The sequence below is a fragment of the Amblyraja radiata genome, chromosome 12 (assembly GCF_010909765.2).
Source record: "Amblyraja radiata isolate CabotCenter1 chromosome 12, sAmbRad1.1.pri, whole genome shotgun sequence".
Classification (NCBI taxonomy): Eukaryota; Metazoa; Chordata; class Chondrichthyes; order Rajiformes; family Rajidae; genus Amblyraja; species Amblyraja radiata.
The window spans coordinates 41,499,176-41,520,348 of NC_045967.1; the positions used below are offsets into that span (position 1 = coordinate 41,499,176).

General features: G+C 43.0%; 1 protein-coding gene across 1 annotated transcript in view; it reads left to right on the plus strand.

Moving 5' to 3' along the window:
- tex11 (testis expressed 11) overlaps positions 1-21,173 on the plus strand; it is an 81,561-nt gene that overhangs the window by 54,937 nt on the left and 5,451 nt on the right. Inside the window, 7 exon segments of the mRNA XM_033030908.1 lie at positions 5,746-5,816; positions 6,970-7,086; positions 8,822-8,900; positions 10,773-10,922; positions 12,297-12,405; positions 17,192-17,312; positions 18,726-18,890. Coding sequence (XP_032886799.1) covers positions 5,746-5,816; positions 6,970-7,086; positions 8,822-8,900; positions 10,773-10,922; positions 12,297-12,405; positions 17,192-17,312; positions 18,726-18,890 — 812 coding nt within the window.

Here is a 21,173-nt window from a genome sequence, read left to right on the forward strand (position 1 = left end):
GGTGGGGGAGAGAGGGATGGGTGGGAGAGGGGTTTCGGAGAGGGAAACATAGAACCATTGAAATTAAGTGCAGGAGTAGGCCATTCGGCCCTTCGAGCCTGCACCACCATTCAATATGATCGTGGCTGATCATCCAACTCAGTATCCTGTACCTGCCTTCTCTCCATACCCCCTGATCCCTTTAGCCACAAGGACCACATCTAACTCCCTCTTAAATACAGCCAATGAACAGGCCTCAACTACCTTCTGTGCCAGTGAATTCCAGAGATTCACCACTCTCTGTGTTAAAAATGTTTTTCTCATCTCGGTCCTAAAAGATTTACCCCTTATCCTTAAACTGTGACCCCTTGTTCTGGACTTCCCCAACATCTGGAACAATCTTCCTGCATCTAGCCTGTCCAACCCCTTAAGAATTTTGTAAGTTTCTATAAGATACCCCCTCAATCTTTTAAATTCTAGCATGTACAAGCCGAGTCTATCCAGTCTTTCGTCATATGAAAGTCCTGACATCCCAGGAATCAGTCTGGTGAACCTTCTCTGTACTCCCTCTATGGCAACGATGTATTTGAACATTGGGCATTGTGACATCACACGATGGAACGTTCACCAGGGGCTGGGGCTGGTGCTGCTTCTATGGGTGAGAAGCCAGTTTAGTTGTGAAATATTGGGGGGGGGGGGGTGGGTTAGGATTTGATTAAAAACGTGCACTTAAACACGACGACCAATGGCAAACCCGTTGGGTCTGATCCCCCAACGCAGCCGTTCCCTACCCGTAGCCCCCACTGGGGGGGGGGGTGGGGGGCGGGCGCCTCACACACACTAACCACCCCCACACACAGAGTTGGAAAAGTGCATAAAGACCGTTCCCTACCTGTAGCCCCCAGGGGAGATTTGGTCGTCGAAGTCGGGTCCCTGCCGTCTTAAAATATCGTATCTTGAAGTCGTCGAAGTCGGGTCCGTCTCGGCAACGCGTGGGGGGGGTGGTGGGGGGGTTAGCGGTGCGGCATCACACACACGAAGCTTCGACACACACAGAGCCTTAAAAGTGTAAATGCCCGACCTCTTTTCCGTTTTTCTCTAATTTAATTAAGATGTGCAGGTGGTGTTCTTATCGAGGTTCAGGTGTGAATGACGTAAATATTTTCACACAATATGGGAACATCTCATGTTGTCTTGAAGGCTCCTCGGCCCACATCTGACTCTCTGTACTGTCACTATGGCAACGATGTCTATGAGCACTGGGCATTGTGACATCACACGATGGAACGTTCACCATTGGCTGGGGCTCCTGCATAGGCATATGTAAATGAATCCATTCCGATTGGACATATGTGAAGATTGGGCATTGTGACATCACACGATGGAACGCTCAGCAGGGGCTGGTGCTGGTGAAGGTTCTGTGGGTGTGAAGCCAGTTTAGTTTTGAAATATTGGGGGGGGGGGGGGGTTAGGATTTGATTAAAAACGTACACTTAAACACGTCGAAATGTAATGAGGAACGGATACTTAGAAAGAAAAGAGAAATCTCTACCAAAATGGAAAAGATGTCGGCGATTCAGCGTTCCCCCTTATCCTTAAACTTTGACCCCTTGTTCTGGTCTTCCCCAACATCCGGAACAATCTTCCTGCATCTAGCCTGTCCAACCCCTTAAGAATTTTAAACGTCTCTATAAGATACCCCCTCAATCTTCTAAAATCTAGCGATTACAAGGCGAGTCTATCCAGTCTTTCTTCATATGAAAGTTCTGACATAACAGGAATCAGCCTGGTGAACCTTCTCTGTACTCCCTCTCTATGGCAACGATGTCTTTGAACATTGGGCATTGTGACATCACACGATGGAACCTTCACCATTGGCTTGGGCTCCTGCATAGGCATATGTAAATGGATCCATTCCGATTGGACATATGTGAAGATTGGGCATTGTGACATCACACGATGGAACGTTCAGCAGGGGCTGGGGCTGGTGAAGGTTCTGTGGGTGTGAAGCCAGTTTAGTTTTGAAATATTGGGGGGGGGGGGGGGAAGGATTTGATTAAAAACGTGTACTTAAACACGACGGAATGTAATGAGGAGCGGATACTTAGAAAGAAAAGTGAAATCTCTACCGAAATGGAAAAGATGTCGGCGATTCTGCGTCCAGTTTCGGAGTTGCAGGGAATCAATGGAAGAAATGTGGCAGCCGGACGGAGTTCCGTTTCGGAATCTTGGGCGAGAGTTTTATATATTAACTAGACCAAGTGCAGACCCGTTGGGTCTGTTTCCCCAACGGCGTTTTGCAGGGGGGGGGGGGGGGGGGGGGGGGCTGCGGCATCAAACTCATATTAACCAACCCCCAAACACACAGGTGGGTGGAGGGAGGGGGGATGTGAAGAGGGGAGGGAGGGGAGAGGAGGTGGAGGAAATGGGACAGATTTGGGAGGGAAAGGAGAGCGGGGTAGGGGGTGAGAGAGGGGGATGGGGAGATAGATGTGGTGGAGGGGGAGGATGGGGAGGTAGGGAAGGAGGGAGGGAGGGGGAGAGGGGTGGGGGAGAGAGGGGAAAGAGTGGAGAGGGAGGTGGAGAGGGGTAGGGGGAGTGATGGAAGAGGGACAGAGGGGTAGGAGGAAGGGGGTGGCGTAGAGAGGGAAGGGGGGAGGGGGAGAGAGGGATGGGTGGGAGAGGGGTTTCGGAGAGGGAAACATAGAACCATTGAAATTAAGTGCAGGAGTAGGCCATTCGGCCCTTCGAGCCTGCACCACCATTCAATATGATCGTGGCTGATCATCCAACTCAGTATCCTGTACCTGCCTTCTCTCCATACCCCCTGATCCCTTTAGCCACAAGGACCACATCTAACTCCCTCTTAAATACAGCCAATGAACAGGCCTCAACTACCTTCTGTGCCAGTGAATTCCAGAGATTCACCACTCTCTGTGTTAAAAATGTTTTTCTCATCTCGGTCCTAAAAGATTTACCCCTTATCCTTAAACTGTGACCCCTTGTTCTGGACTTCCCCAACATCTGGAACAATCTTCCTGCATCTAGCCTGTCCAACCCCTTAAGAATTTTGTAAGTTTCTATAAGATACCCCCTCAATCTTTTAAATTCTAGCATGTACAAGCCGAGTCTATCCAGTCTTTCGTCATATGAAAGTCCTGACATCCCAGGAATCAGTCTGGTGAACCTTCTCTGTACTCCCTCTATGGCAACGATGTATTTGAACATTGGGCATTGTGACATCACACGATGGAACGTTCACCAGGGGCTGGGGCTGGTGCTGCTTCTATGGGTGAGAAGCCAGTTTAGTTGTGAAATATTGGGGGGGGGGGGGTGGGTTAGGATTTGATTAAAAACGTGCACTTAAACACGACGACCAATGGCAAACCCGTTGGGTCTGATCCCCCAACGCAGCCGTTCCCTACCCGTAGCCCCCACTGGGGGGGGGGTGGGGGGCGGGCGCCTCACACACACTAACCACCCCCACACACAGAGTTGGAAAAGTGCATAAAGACCGTTCCCTACCTGTAGCCCCCAGGGGAGATTTGGTCGTCGAAGTCGGGTCCCTGCCGTCTTAAAATATCGTATCTTGAAGTCGTCGAAGTCGGGTCCGTCTCGGCAACGCGTGGGGGGGGTGGTGGGGGGGTTAGCGGTGCGGCATCACACACACGAAGCTTCGACACACACAGAGCCTTAAAAGTGTAAATGCCCGACCTCTTTTCCGTTTTTCTCTAATTTAATTAAGATGTGCAGGTGGTGTTCTTATCGAGGTTCAGGGGTGAATGACGTAAATATTTTCACACAATATGGGAACATCTCATGTTGTCTTGAAGGCTCCTCGGCCCACATCTGACTCTCTGTACTGTCACTATGGCAACGATGTCTATGAGCACTGGGCATTGTGACATCACACGATGGAACGTTCACCATTGGCTTGGGCTCCTGCATAGGCATATGTAAATGAATCCATTCCGATTGGACATATGTGAAGATTGGGCATTGTGACATCACACGATGGAACGCTCAGCAGGGGCTGGGGCTGGTGAAGGTTCTGTGGGTGTGAAGCCAGTTTAGTTTTGAAATATTGGGGGGGGGGGGGGGGGTTAGGATTTGATTAAAACGTACACTTAAACACGTCGAAATGTAATGAGGAACGGATACTTAGAAAGAAAAGAGAAATCTCTACCAAAATGGAAAAGATGTCGGCGATTCAGCGTTCCCCCTTATCCTTAAACTTTGACCCCTTGTTCTGGTCTTCCCCAACATCCGGAACAATCTTCCTGCATCTAGCCTGTCCAACCCCTTAAGAATTTTAAACGTCTCTATAAGATACCCCCTCAATCTTCTAAAATCTAGCGATTACAAGGCGAGTCTATCCAGTCTTTCTTCATATGAAAGTTCTGACATAACAGGAATCAGCCTGGTGAACCTTCTCTGTACTCCCTCTCTATGGCAACGATGTCTTTGAGCATTGGGCATTGTGACATCACACGATGGAACGTTCACCATTGGCTTGGGCTCCTGCATAGGCATATGTAAATGGATCCATTCCGATTGGACATATGTGAAGATTGGGCATTGTGACATCACACGATGGAACGTTCAGCAGGGGCTGGGGCTGGTGAAGGTTCTGTGGGTGTGAAGCCAGTTTAGTTTTGAAATATTGGGGGGGGGGGGGGAAGGATTTGATTAAAAACGTGTACTTAAACACGACGGAATGTAATGAGGAGCGGATACTTAGAAAGAAAAGTGAAATCTCTACCGAAATGGAAAAGATGTCGGCGATTCTGCGTCCAGTTTCGGAGTTGCAGGGAATCAATGGAAGAAATGTGACAGCCGGACGGAGTTCCGTTTCGGAATTTTGGGCGAGAGTTTTATATATTAATAGATAGATGGCAAATCACCTCAATGCATATTAGTACCAATCACCTTTTTAAAAAAACACTTGGGTGAATGCACAGGAAACTAAATTCCCATTTTATTGCCAGAGTTAAAGATGTGCAAATGCCACTGATGTATTCACTTTAATAGAACTGTATGGGTTGGATGTGGATTTATCTGTTAAGCATTGCTGACCAAAGCTGAATATTTTCCCACTGCATTGTAAAATTCAACATTTAAATGTACTGTAATTCTACCCCACACCCGCATAAAATTTGTCTGTGAAGCGTATATTGTGTCCATGCATTCAGGAACAAAGGATTTATTGTTGGAATGTTTTCAGACAAAGGGGCCGCAATCCTATTCCAGAAACAATAAATGATTATGGGAATGGGAAGAGGGGATAGACATCTAATTGAATTAAAAAAAAAGAAAGCTGGATAAATGACACGTATAATTTTTGTAGCTAATCATGTCTAATTCATTATTCTAAATTTCAACCCTATATAACGTTATAGAAGAAAACCAAATATTCTACATTTTAATTCTATAAAATTACACTTCTGTGAATCAAAAAGCAAATATAAACTTAATGTAAATATGTTTATTAACAATGAAAGGTTCAGACATGAATTCATGTTATAACATACAACAGTTTTTGTATACATTCAGATTTTGTGCCCTTAGAGCTATTGGCAATGCTGCTAAGTGAGTAGATCACTTTGTATGGAATAGAAACAGCATAGGCGGAAAGAATTTGGAATAAATGAAACATTTAAAAATTAATCCATTAAATTATCAGTTTGTTTTTATTACAGTAACCTAAAACAAAATAGTTTTTTTTAAATTATTACAAATAAAATCAATATGTTTTATTTCTATAAGCATGGAATTCAGCACTGCAGTGCGAAGATTGCCCAGCAAGAATGAGGGAATTTTTCACTCTTTCTTATCAGGTGTGTATTAACCTGGTCATGAGCAATTTGTAATGTTCCTTTCAAGCAATGTATGAATTTTCTTATTACTCTATATAAATAATTTATCTAACTTTATAAAATGAGTTATGGCATTTGGGAAGTGTATCTTTTTTTTATTTTTAAATATTAATTTAATGGGATGTGGATTTCATTGGTAATGCTATCATTTGTATCTATCCCCAATCATCAAAAAGAGTAATTTCTAGATATGTGAACAACAAGCTACCTTCACTGTACAGGGAGCTCCTCAATAGGTGCAGTTTATAACTTTAATGCTGCAGATATCACTTTACAGGGCAGGTCCATTAATTACAAGGGAATCATGTTTTATGTACCCGAGAACCTGGGTCAAGGGGTGAAGCCAAAATCTTCTCAATCAAGATTAAAGCTGAACTAAATCGATTAAAAGTTGTAATCACAACTTCAGCCCATTTGACTCTCATTCATGAGAGGATGCATATGTATCTGGAAATAAATAATTGTTTCACTGAGTTGCAACTAATACATAATGAGCTGAATCAACCTGGCTCTGCCCCTTGTTTAGATTTACTGTCTGCAGCCCTACCTGCCAAAACACCCCTGATCCAGATGTTGGTGAGATATACTCCCAGAGTTGAGTGGCAAGGAATGGAATGACTTCATTGGCAATTAGGGCCAGCAGGCAGATACCACTGAGGCCCTATCCACAGAATATTTGACAGCAGGCAAGGCTGGGGTAACGACATTGATTCTGTCAAAGCAGAGTGACATTTTAAAACTACAAAATGTTGTAAATAATGTTTTTAAATTAGCTTTATGACTTCAAGGGAATATACCTGAGCAGGTCCCAGGTCTGTATTGGAACCTGACTCAGATGAATGCCCTTTAAGATAGTAACCTAACTAGCTTTCTTTTGGGCCCCAGTCCCACAATCTCCCCCACACCCAGCCCTCCACTTCAGTGGAATTAACCTAAACTACTTGATCCCGTGATGAGCCAAAACCAACTCACCTACATGTCAACCTGATCCTTATGAATTTGAAATAAAAATCATATATTTTCTCCTGCCCATTTTGCATCCAACACCAAAACAATGTTATAGATATAAATCAGTTGTTAATAGTTAATCAACGTATATTGTATATGTCTTTAGTTTTCACAGATGCTGTCAGTTGACAAGACCATTTTGGTTGGTCAAAAGACTTGTTTATTAATGGCCGCAGCAGCTAGTCTGGAGATTGGTCGAAAAGCAACAAATACGTCGGAGCAGGTGAGGTGGCTTATGTTTATCAGTGTAATGGTATTAACTCAGTATAAATTGAAATCTATATTAATTCACTATCAACCAAACTAATCATCTACATCAATTGATGCCAAAAAAGTTATGCTAATCTTGCAAAGATGTAATAATCACGATTCACTCTGTAGTGAAGCTGTACATAAATGATTTAGACTTGGGATTCAAAGTTCAATGTACAAATCTGCAAATACTGCAAACGTCACCCATTCCTTCTCTCCAGAGATGCTGCCTGTCCCGCTGAGTTACTCCAGCATTTTGTGTCTACCAAGGCTAACAGTATGTTTGGTTTATTGCCGAAAGGTTTGGGAACAAGAATAAGCTAATTATGTAGACCTTGGTAATGCTTTGCAAAAACAAACACAAAGTGCTAGATTCACTCAGCGGGACAGGCTGTAGCATTTGTGGAGAGAATGGTTAGGGGACATTCTGGGTCACATCCCTTCTTCAGACTGGTTCTGGTTCAGGTTGATTACTGCGCAAACACCTCATCAGTGGTTATCTCGCGCAGGTCGGAGTGAGTAGAGTAGCGATTAAATTTTGAAGTGGGCTTTTTTGCCCAAGTTGAGGAGATCTAGTTGCTCAATCCCCTTTTTAAATTACTTAACATCGGGAGCAGCATGTGTGATGGGTGGTAACATATTCCATTCCCTTATCGTCTTTGGGTAAAGGGAATATTGGTAGCAAAGTTTATTGAAATTTAGCAAGTTAGATTGAAAGAGAAGGGTCCCATCCTGAAACAACACCTGCCCTCTGAGTTACTCCAACACTTTGTGTTTTACTGAAGATATCAGTATATGCCTTCTTCATGTCTCTGGAATACTTGTATAGGTTTTGACTGACTATGTAAGGAAGATATATGTGCAATATAGAGAGCACAACAAAGGTTCAATCAGGTTTGGGGGATTCGCCCGGTGGGGAATCGCCTCAGCGCAGAGGGAGAAGAGGAGGGAAGAGACAGTAACCCTAAGATTTTTGCCTCCACCACAGTGAGGAGGTGCTTGGAGGATACACTGTGGTGGTGTTAATTTGTGTTTATTGTTGTTTATTATTGTATGATTGTATGTATGACTGCAGGCACGAAATTTCGTTCAGACCATAAGGTCTGAATGACAATAAAGGTATTCAATCAATCAATCAATCAATAGAGAGGAGGTTATGCGCATTAGGCTTAGGCTCTCTTGAATTGAGAAGAATGGGAGGTAGTCTCCTGAAAACGCCTAAAATTTGTACCAAGCCTGATCGATCCCTGAAATGCAGGCAACACTTTATTCTGGAGGACAGTCTGGTACTGGGGAAGAGTCTCAAAATAAGTGGTTGGTCATTTGAGGTGGATATAAGAATAATTTCCTCACCCTGCGGTTAGTAAATTTTTGCAGAAATTTAGTCAGTGAGTATATTCCTGATTAATATGTTTTTTTACATATTAAGGCAATCAAGGGATATCGTGTTAGTGTAGAAAAGTTGCGCTGAGGTAAAAGATCTGTCATGATTTTATTGAATCATAAAATCATTGACATTTCTTATGACAACTGCAGTTAAGTGGATATTTATATATGTGCACAAAAATGTTTATGGTTTTCTTGTAACAAATTATTGTTATTGTGAGTTCAGAGAGTTCTCACTAGTGCACACACAGCAGCACACCTGCAATATATAATGGTGTGTAGGTTGGAAATTGCCAGTCATCGTTATTCTCATCTCTTAGATAGGAAGTCTGACTCAAGCACGGGATGATATTCAAGTTTGTTGGGAAATTTGGACCACAATGAAATCCACAGCTGCAGGTCAGTGAGTAAGGACAATTTGGATCTACCTCAATGAATGGCTAATTTCTGTGCTTGCATGGTGATGAGAGACATAGGCTGATGGGGTTAAAGGGACTCTAACATTTCTGAATCCATTAACTGAATTTGTTTTACTTCAAAAGTTTAAATATGCAAAAAAAAAATTACTGGTAAAATTCCAGTTCCTGTATGAAATTTGTAGGTCCTTATCTGTATTGCTGAGCAACCAGAGTTCAGAATATTAGTTTGTTGGATTATATTTATGCAAGATAATCAATGGGAATGGGGCTATATTTTTGATTGGTTCCCACATGAACAGATTTTTAAATAATTCTGCGGAGATGTTATATAATCTTGACCTGCACATGTCCAACTTTTGAATTGACAGTGAGGAAACACGAGGTAAACCGTTGCCTTCAAAATATAGGTAATGATCTGGTGGTGTGGATTATTTCCTGTTATTGAACCTTTGCTATTGAGCTCTTTTCATTCCAGTAATTACAATATGATGAAAATTGGGTGAATTCTACGACAGGCAAGCAATCCACTCCATCAGAGTATTCAAAGGTTTTTATTAGTCACATTCACATACACCGAGGTGTAATGAAGTGAAATGCTTTTTGCCATTTTGCAGTACACAAAAGAATACAGACATAACACCAATGAGAGTCTTAAACACAAAGAACATCCCCCCACAATGGCTCCCACCATGAGGGAAGGCACAAAGTCCAGTCCCCAACCCCAGTTCACCCATAGTCGGGCCTATTGAGGCCTCCACAGTTGCCTCTACGGAGGCCCGATGTTCCTGGCCGTTCTCACCGGGTGGTGGTGCTCCGGCGTCGGGGGAGTCCTCACAGCGGCATGGGAACCCTGGAACGGCCGCCTCTGTACTGGAGGCCGCGGCTTCCGAAGCCGACAAGGCCGTGCCGGATGGAGCTCCACAACTTGCGATCTCGTCGCGAGATCCCAGGCTCCCGGTGTAAAGTTCAGCGCCGCTGCCCGCAGCTGGCCGCTCCACAGTCCCGCAGCTCCGCGATGTTGTTCCCGGCGGTCTCAGCTCACCGGAGCTCCAGCGTGGCGACCCAGGCAAGGCATCGCCTGCTCCGCGATAGCGCTCCAGCGCTGTGCCGCCGCCGAAGCCGAGGTTCTGGGCGGTCCGCGACAGGAAACGCCGCTCCAGGCCCGCTGGTAGGCCGCGAGGACGGGTCGAAGCTGCAGCCCGGAGAAAAGCTGCCTCTCCGACCAGGTAGGGACCCTGAAAGGCAGTTTCCCCCTTCATGTACCACTCATGATAAAGAACAATTTACCCAAGTGACATTACTGAGCTATATTTCTCAAGTTCAAGCAAAATAATGAAAATTGAATGACAAAACAGTATAGAAAATCAGCATTTTTAACCTGATGGATAATGTGGAGGGGTACTTGAATATGTTTGGTGTCACTGGCTTCCAGTACAGTAATATCTGCTGAGTATTTCTTATGATTGCAACATTTTTGTTTTACAGATTGCATTTAATATAATCTAATATATAATTCTGCTTAGGTACACAAAAAAGCTGGAGAAACTCAGCGGGTGCAGCAGCATCTATGGAGCGAAGGAAAAAGGCAACGTTTCGTGCCGAAACCCTTCTTCAGACTGCTGCTGCACCCGCTGAGTTTCTCCAGCTTTTTTGTGTACCTTCGATTTTCCAGCATCTGCAGTTCCTTCTTAAACACAACATATAATTCTGCTTTATTGTTAAAATATCGTTGTGAAATTATTTAGAGCGCTATTCCATAAATATTGGAGTTAATATTTTCAACTGTAAGAATCAAAATATATGTAGTGTAATCATTTTGTTGTATCACCAGTCACCCTCTCTGTGTCTGTAGGTGACATTTCAAAAGACCCTACAGAGACACTGCTACTACTCTATGAATTTGAAGCAAGAGCTAAATTGAATGATCCAGAATTAGAGAATGTATTAGAGAGAGTATTACAACTAAAGCAAATAGAACCTAAAACACTGGAAACGCTAGCTGGTAAGCATCAACCTTTTAACAAAAAGACAAATTGCTGCAATAACTTAGTGGGTCAATCAACATTTATGGAGGCAGAGGGAATGTCGCCGTTTCAGGTTGAGGCACTGCATCACATCACCCCGAAACATTGATCATCCTTCAGCCTCTACAGATCTGCTTAACCTGACGAGTTCCTCCAGAAATAGTTTTTTTCTCGAAATGGCAGCATCTGCCATCTCTTGTGACTCAGTTAATTTTTTAGCCCTGATCATCTTATCTACGTTACTTATAGATACCCAGTTAACTGTTAATTTGCAAGACAGGATTGGTGCAAAGTTGACAATTAATGTCACCTTAATATCAGACACTTGTTTTTAATCCATAAAGTGGCCATTAAAGTCAGTATCAGGTGTTTTTTAGTTGTCATATTGTAAATAGTCAGACATTGCTTGTTATATTTATCCAGGTAACAACTCTACCATTCAGAGTAATTCAGTATTACTTTGGGAAGTATTTTGAGGGATTTCTTTCTGACAAGGATCTGCATTATTATTTGAATGTTAGCAGCTTGCAAACAGATTATGTCTCTTATAAGCACAAAGGAAATTCTCCCTTTCATTACCCTTCTATTTTGCTTGCTGTTCGGCTGCACTTGGCAGACAGTCTGCAAATTCTGTGTTGCCTGTAGTAATGTATGTAGAATCCTGTAAGATGATGTTTCGGAGAAATGTTTAATTTTAAAGTTTAAAAATTTTTTTTTAAATTGTGACACTTAATAACTGCTATAAATTATTTTAACAAATATTTTTAGATTGTTGTGAAATATTATTTGAATTATAATAATTGTTGTGAAATATTTCAGTGTCAACTTAGTTAATTATTTTTGAGCAACTCTTGCAGGTAACTGGAGGCAGTAACAGGGAAAAAGTATAACTTTTGTTGTAAGCTGACAGACTTTGATATTCTTAAATTATTCATTTATCTTGGCCTTTGTTGTCTTTGACTATTAATTGAATTGAATAATGGAGAAATTAACTTAAAAAAATAGCTGTAAATGTGACCAATTCAGAAGGACCATTATGCACATATGTTTGTTATTGAGTAATGTGCCAAAAGAAAACAGGATAAACATGTTTCTGATGAAAGAGCATATGAAGAGATATATGATGAGAAGGTAAGATTGATAGCATGGTCATCTTCCCGAGTTTCCTGTTTGTACCCATAATTTGCTTATATTTAATATTTCTTTGCTATGAAAAGATATTGCATATCTAATATTGCTGGAGTTCCTCTATTTCTAGTCCAGCCACAGAATGAATAATATGTTATTAAATGAATTGAATGCCACTCTACTACATTGAGGATAATATAAATTTTATTTTCTTGTAACTGAAGCCTTATCCATGGAATCTCCTGCTCATTACCCATCACTCTGTAAAAAACTCTTGAAGATTGCGTTATCTCTGCAAAAGAAGCAGCCTCATATGGATGTCATACGGTGCAGGTCAGTAACCAAGCTCGAGGGAGCACCTCTCGAACACCCAATGGTCCAAAGTTAGTGAGTTCACACGTTCACTCGTTCACACCAGCCCCCAAAGAGTCATAATACACGGTGTTTTCTACAGCTATCCATGAGGCCAATCACACATTGGAGGAACAGAACCTCATATTTTACTTGGGCAGTTTACAGCCCTGCAGAATCGATATTGATTTATCTAACATCAAGTAACCCTTGCATCCTCTCTCTCTCTCTGTCCCTCCTCCACCCTAGTCATTGTACTAGTTTCACTGTCGACCTGGTGAGTTTCATTGTATAACTTGTTAACACCTAGTCCACATCAACAATGGACCATTTCCTTGATCATCATTACTCGTTTGCATAACTTTCCTTCATCTATATTACTAAAAGTAAGATCTTGACCACATCCTGTTTTTCTGTTTCATGATTTTTGAAAAAACGCTGCCACTTGGTTTTTGTGATTTTTGGCCATCTTACTGAGAGTCCCCCTCTGCTGCGCAGGAAAAGAGGATTTTTCCCATTGATAAAAAATAAAAGAATTATTAATGTTTAAAAAATGTTGACATTCTCTCTGCTGCCCCTGCTGGTGGGAGGGAGGGGGGCTATAACACCCGGAAGTGTTGTGCCTCACTCAGTCTCTGCAAGATGGAGGAAGTGAGAGGGTCACGTCTCTCTGAGCTGTGAATAACACTGAACACATGTCTACTCAACTGTGAGTGCCCTTAATATGGTTTGAAAATGAAAATGTGGTTGCTTTGAAATGCTGCACTACAGATGGTTGTTGGTGGTGGTAACTGCTTTGAAATGCTGCACTGCAAATGGTTGTTGGTGGTAACTGCTTTGAAATGCTGCACTGCAAGTGGTTGTTGTTGGTGGTAACTGCTTTGAAATGCTGCACTGCAAATGGTTGCTGGTGGTGGTAACTTGACAATTTCCTGTTTGCACTGTATAATGATTTTAGATAAAATGCTACCACTTACGGCTGTTATTTTTGGCCATCTTAGTCAGTCCTTCTCCGCTCATCAGATACAGAGGATTCTTCCTATCGATGAAAAATAAATGTGTTATTAGTGTTTAAAAAAATGTTGAGAATCTCTCTCCTGTCAATCTCGTCATGAAGGCCACGCCCATTCCAGTGGGAGGGGGGAGGGGTCATAAAACCCGGAAGTGTGGGTGTGGATCTATCTCTGCAAGATGGGGGAGGGAGAGGTCACGACTGTCTGAGCTGTGAATCAAGTAAACACACTGAATGTCTACTGAACTGTGTGTGGTGTTTATGTGGTTTTATGGTGGTCTCACCCTGTTTGAAATGGTATGAAACTGCATTTGAATGTGGTGGCCTTGCACCCTGCATGAAATGGTATGAAACTACATTTGAATTTGGTTGTCTTGCACCCTGCTTAAAGTGGTATGAAACTGCACTTGAATTTGGTGGCCTTGCACCCTGCTTGAAATGGCATTAAACAGCACTAGCATTTGGTGGCCTTGCACCCTGCTTGAAGTGGCATGAAACTGCACTTGAATTTGGTGGCCCTGCACCTTGCTTGAAGTGGTATGAAACTGCACTTGAATTCGGTGGCCTTGCACCCTGCTTGAAGTGGTCGGAAACTGCACTTGAATTCGGTGGCCTTGCACCCTGCTTGAAGTGGTCGGAAACTGCACTTGGATTCGGTGGCCTTGGTGGAGAAGTGGAATATTGCGGATGGGGACCAGCCCTCCCGTGTGAACATGGGACCCAACGGGTCCCACTTAGTCTAGTTTGTTCTATATCTCTCTATATCACCATTTATATCTCTAATTTCCCTTTCCCCTGACTCTCAGTCTGAAGAATGGTCTCGACCCGAAAAGTCACATTCCTCTTCTCCAGAGATGCTGCTTGACCCGCTGATTTACTCCAGCTTTTTGTATCTATTTTCGGTTTAAACCAGCATTTGCAGTTCCTTCTTACACAATATTATTACAACTTGATCTGCAGGCTAAGCCTAGCTATCAGCGACATGATAGAGACAAAAAAGCATATTCACCCTTAACTTCCACAGATTCACAGAAAGACATTCTTGCCATAGAGAGAGTACAGAGAAGGTTCACCAGACTGATTCCTGGGATGGCAGGACTTTCATATGAAGAAAGACTGGATAGACTCGGCTTGTACATGCTAGAATTTAGACGATTGAGGGGGGATCTTATAGAAACGTACAACATTCTTAAGGGGTTGGACAGGCTAGATGCAGGAAGATTATTCCCGATGTTGGGGAAAGTCCAGAACTAGGGGTCACAGATTAAGGATAAGAGGGAAGTCTTTTAAGCCCGAGATGAGAAAATAATTTTTTACACAGAGAGTGGTGAATCTGTGGAATTCTCTGCCACAGAAGGTAGTTAAAGCCAGTTCATTGGCTATATTTAAGAGGGAGTTAGATGTGGCCCTTGTGGCTAAAGGGATCAGGGGGTATAGAGAGAAGGCAGGGATGGGATTCTGAGTTGGATGATCAGCCATGATCATATCGAATGGCGGTGCAGGCTCGAAGGGCCGAATGGCCTACTCCTGCACCTATTTTCTATGTTTCCTCCATGAATCCTTTTGGCCAGACGACTCATCCCCATGACAGGGCTGGTATAGGGATGGGGCTGATAGAGGCTCTGCCTCAGTGCCGGAGACCCGGGTTTGATCCTGATCTCGGGTGCTACCTGTATGGAGTTTGTACGTTTTCTCAATGACTATATGGGTTACCTCGGAATACTTCAGTTTCCTCCCATATCCTAAAGATATGCAGATTTGTAGATTAATTGGTCTTGGCAAATTGCCCCTAGTTGCAGGGAGTGGATACGGAAGTAGAATAACATAGAACTAGTGTAAGCAGGTGATTGATGGCTGCGTGGACTCAGTGGACTGAAGGGCTTGTTTATATGCTGTATCTTTCAATCAATCAATCAATTACATCCCTTGCCTTATCCCATAACAGATATTCACCATTTCCCTTCATTAGCAATATCTTTCATTTAGCGGAAGTACTGTCTTTTCTTTAATGCGAGTTGAAACAGAACAGAGCAAAATTAAATGCGTCATGAGATTCTGTGAGTTCTAGTGTCGAATTTCACTAGATTTTGGATGAGCTGTGAACTCTTCTGTGCAATTTAACACTGTTTAATGGTATAGACCATTGATGGTATAATCATATCCACTCTCCCCATGTAACTGGAAGCCTTATGGAATCATCAATCTTGACTACACAGGATTGGCCTCATTAATCTGGGTATCTGAGTAGATTGCCTGAAGTCAAAGGTTGATATTATTGATTATTTTTTTCAGAACAGTTTCCAATGTATATTTACAAAAAGATACGGTAAAAATATAAAATTATTAAGGGATTGGACACGCTAGATGAAGAAAACATGTTCCCGATGTTGGGGGAGTCCAGAACCAAGGGCCACAGTTTAAGAATAAGGGGTAGGCCATTTAGAACTGAGATGAGGAAAAACCTTTTCACCCAGAGAGTTGTGAATTTGTGGAATTCTCTGCCTCAGAAGGCAGTGGAGGCTGATTCATTGGATGCATTCAAAAGAGAGTTAGATAGAGCTCTTAGGGCGAGCAGAATCAAGGGATATGGGGAGAAGGCAGGGATGGGGTACTGATTGTGGATGATCACATTGAATAGCGGTGCTGGCTCGAAGGGCCTAATGGCCTACTCCTGCACCTATTTTCTGTGTATCTATGTAAATAGTATAACTTAATGCTGAAATTTAATGGTTTTTGTGCAAATTTAAAGGTTATTCCCATTTTTGAAATGTAATGGGAATAACATGGCAAGAAGAATATAACATGGAAAAAATGTCATCCATCTTCATAGGAAAAGAAAGATCATGTTTTTTATGATGAAAAATTAAAAATTGTTGGTATTTGGGGGCATCCTGGTATCCTTATACAAAAAAAACAATGAAAGTTACTTTGCAGATATAGCAAGCAATTAGGAAGGCAAACAATGTGTTGGCCTTTAATAAATGATGATTTTTTAAAAACTGGAATTGTATAAGGCCCTGATGAGAATGCACCTGGAATACTGTGAAGAACCAATTTCCTTATCGAAGAAAGGATTTATTTATGATAGTGGGAATGCGATAAATATTAATTACTGGGATGGGGAAATTGCACAATGAGAAGAAATTAAAAAACAATTTATACTACCTGGAGTTTCAAAAAATGGAAAATTAATCATAGAAACATTCTTATTTGAATTTACAAGATATATCCAGTTATTATTTTTCATGGCAAGGATGACTAGAACTGAGTTCCCTGTCATATTAAAGCCTTTTTGATCTAGACTGCTGTCAGGGGAGCTGAAGTGAATTCCCATGGCAGGTAATAGGGATGACACTTCACTGTAGGACATTCCAGTTTTGGGGAGCAGGAGCTCGTCAGGACCTTAACGTCCGAACGCCATGCGAAGTTCATTAGAAAACAGACATTTTCACCCTCAACGTTGCTCGAGGACTCTGCACCCTTAGGTTGAATGGGATTCACCTGGGATCCACCCAGTGTAGCGAGAAGCCCTCGGGTTGAATGGCAAAGTGTGGCATGGGGAAGATATGTCTATGTAAAACAGTGCACATAGCAGTCCCTCTTTTCTCTAAGGTAGGTAAGTCTACCTTTAAGTCCATCCAACTCTCAATCCTTTGTCAGTTGATTACTGCATTGCACCCTATTACAAATGATTCTGTTTCTATCCTTTTATTAACTGTAGATTGTCAATAAGCATTTGTAATTATTTCCCCACAGCAAGTTTCTGCACAGTCTGATCCAGATCTCACTCCCCACAGGAGTGACTGAAATTGAGCCTTTGATTCTGGAGGAGGTTTGGTCTTTCTATGAGGAAGTATTAATAATTACTGAGAGCTCGGTGAGTAATTGGGATTATTAAGAGAAAATGTAAAGTGGTTAAAAATGGAAGAAAAGGTCATGTTAATGTCACTTCGGGAAAAAGCATTAGGGGCCTGTCCCACTTAGGCGATTTTCCAGGCGACTGCCGTCAAGTAGCGCGCGCACACACACAGACACACACCCCCCCCCCCCCCCCCTTCCTTCACCAGCCCTTATGCAGGCGGGGACAGGGCAAGCGGGGTGAAATTCACACGGTCCAAAGGCAAGGTGATACAGACACACAGGAAGGTTGGCGCTGTAATTAAGATGGCTAATGGGCCTGTCCCACTTAGGCTACTTGTTTGGTTACTGCAGGAGACTCTGCAGTCGCCACATGTTCGCGGGTGGTTGCCAGGTAGTCGCCTTCATGGTCGTGAGGAGTTCCCGCATTCTGGGAACTAGTTGTGGTTTCCTTATGGTCGCTTTCCTTTCAAATTAGCATGGTTTTGGTCTCACTTGAATGGTGCTCCTTTTGGATATGAGTGGCGGTGCAGCCTCGAAGGGCCGAATGGCCTACTCCTGCATCTATTTTCTATGTTTCTATGTCTGGCTATGCAGATTGGCAAGAAGGGATGAGAGTAGAAGTTTGGGAAATGGAGGACATTTGAATGAGGACTCCATCAACTATGGTAGTCCTCATTCAAGAGAAGGTGGTATCCATGAGGAAGAAGGGGTCGTCAGTGGGAGGTGTGGACTTGTTGCCGAAGAGGTAGGTATGGAGGTAGAGGCAACAAAAGAAGAACTAGACATCATGAAGGGTCTGTAACTCATTAACATGTGGGTACAGTGAGTTCCTTGAGCATTTCATTAAAGCTTAATAGGTTGCTTCACTCTCTCAATTCCAGATTCTTGTCTTTGTGTTGCTAGATAAACCTAGTGTGCTGCTAGTTGGAGTCAGACCACAGAATGTGTTTTATTTCCCCACCTCCCATCCGTGTATTCCATCCATGTCAAAGTGCAGATACTCCCAGACTTATGTAAGGGTTCTGATCCGTGGACCCTAGGGTAAGTCGGATGTTACATAAGTCGGAAATGAAAGTGCTATTGTGCGAACGTAAATTTACTGTTCAAAGTGGGGACCGTGTGGGAGGTCCCACACGGAGACCACATGGGAGCACTGACACAGAGACCACAAGGGCATCAGTGGGCTTAAAAATTGCTTATGTAAGTGTGAATTTACGTACGTTGCAGATCAAGTAAGTCGGGGAATGTCTGCATTGGACTTCCTGTAGCTTCAGCTTCTGACAGCATCCAGAGAAACAATGGACAGATGTGGCTTTAAGCTTATCAAAAATAAGCGAAACTTCCGGAGGTTGGAAACTGTGCTTATCGTGTACTTTGGGGTAGGATAAATTTAGGCCCGTTATTTTATAAATTTTTCTGTGTATAGCAGGAGGAATACCCAGAAATAGAGATCCTGTGGCTGATGACTCGTGCTTGGAACACTGGAGCTTCCTTGTATAGTTTTGGGAAATATTCTGAAGCAGAACAATGGTGTGGACTGGGAATGAGGTTTCTGAAACATCTGGGTTCTCTTCGGGCCAGCTATGAAAGTCAGGTATGAGAGCTGTCACAATAGCATTGCTCAATGTTATGATAAATTACGAAACCTTATTCTCAATTAATCTTCCCGTTTAATGATTTGGAATTCATATTATAGATAACATTTTCAGGGTAATTCACAAGCATAATTGAGAAAATTACAATAACCCAAAGAAAGGAATTTTAGCAGAAGGTGAGGTAAAACATGATTAAAAGGAAATTTAAAATAGGCTGCTCATAGAAAACATGGATTAAAGATGAGAAAAATGAGATGCCAGTGGCAATGTTGATAGATGTTGACAGTACAGTAATTAATGCCCTTTTCAGGTTGTCGAGATCAACCTCATGGAGTTGGAGTCACATGTATGACCAATCAGTTATCAATTCCTTCCTTAACTGAGGACTCTGTTCTGTGGAGTCTCACTAATAACTGTTACAATCACAAAAACATTTGTCAACCACAAACATTAGCTTCCTGCATTGAATCAATTTTGGATACAGTTTTTACGGGCTGTTTTACTGGCCAGTTCCTGAGAACTGGCCATAACCTGAACTGTACATAAATTAGAGAAGAGCAAAAAAAGTTTGTGGGGAAGGATTACATTAACAACTATAACAGGAGAGCAAGCAAGTGAGGGAAGATTGGCCATAGTGAGTGAGCGAGTGAGTCTGGTTAGTGCTGCAGCATTGCTCAGCTCGACTCAGCCTGCCAAATGTTGCAGCTTGTGGGAACAGGAGGGGTGGCTGGAGAGAGAAGGCATACAGAAATTTCCCTGTTCCCACCTGGCAGAAGATGCCTGCACCCCTGCAACAGCAGAATAATCTATCTCCATCCATCCCGCCTGTCACCCAAACACGCTTTGGTATATATGGTATGTCCATATGTCGGCCGTTCATAACCCAGGGAGGACCGGTACTCTCATTTGGACTTTGTGGAATCATACTGTTTTGACTGACTTGCCATAAGGGACCTTGTTGAAAACCTCACTGAAATCCATTTAGCCTATATTAAATGCATCACCCTCACCAATCCTCCATGTTACTCCAAAAAAAAATGCCATGTAAGGCAGACAAATCCATGCTGATTATCCTTTTTAAAGGTAAATTATACTGTGCCTAAGAATTAGCCACCTTTTGAAGTAAAAACCAACTGGTTTTCAATTGGTTGATTTATCCCTTCCTCACATTTCAAACAACAAGTTTGCAGATGATACAAAAGTTTGTGGTTTTGCAGATAGTGGAGATGGTTGTGAAACATTGCAGCAGGGTCTTGATTGGTTGGCTAGCTTGGCTGAGGAATGGTTGATGGATTTTAATACAGATAAATGTGAGTGAGATGTTGCATTTTGGGAAATCTAACGGGCAGGGCCTACACAGTGAATGGTAGGGCTCTGATGAATGTTATAAAGCAGAGGGATCTAGGAGTGCAGGTACATAGTTCCTTGAAGGTTGAGTCGCAGATAGACAGGGTAGTTAAAAAGGCCATCATCAGTCAGAGAATTGAGTATAGATGTTGGGAGATAATGATGCAGCTTTATAAGATGTTGTTGAGGCCGCATTTAGAGTATTATGTTCAGTTCTGGAAAGATGTGGTCAAGCTCGAAAGGGTACAGGGAAGACTTACGAGGATGTTGCCAGGACTCGAGGGCCTGAGCTATAGGGAGAGATTGAGTAGGCTGGGACTCTATTCCTTGGAGCGCAGGAGGATGAGGGGTAATCTTATAGAGGTGTATAAAATCATGAGTGGAATAGGGTTGGCGCACAGAGTCGCTTGCCCAGATGTAGGGGAATCAAGGACTAGAAGACATAGGTATAAGGTGAAGGGGATAAGATTCAATAGGAATCTGAGGGGTAACTTTTTCACACAAAGAGTGGTGGGTGTATGGAACGAGCTGCCAGAAGAGGTAGTTGAGGCAGAGACTATTAAAACATTTAAGAAACAATTAGACGGGTACATGGATAGGACCGGTTTAGAGGATAAGGGCCAACCGCAGGCAAGTGGGACTAGTGGAGTTGGGACATGTTGGCCGGTGTGGGCAAGTTGGGCCGAAGGGCCTGTTTCCACGCTAAATGACTTTATGACTAATAAGTTGCTTGCGTACTTCTTTCCCTCCCTCTGTCCTTCACTCCTTCATCTTCCTCCACTCCCTCCCCACCCACCTTTTCCTCTGTCCCTTCTCCCTTTCTCCACTGCTGCTCCCATCTCTCCACTCACATTCCCCATTCCCTACCTCTCACCTTCCCTGTCCTACCCTCCTCTCATCTTCCTCTCCGCACCTCCCCCCCCCCCCCCCCCCCC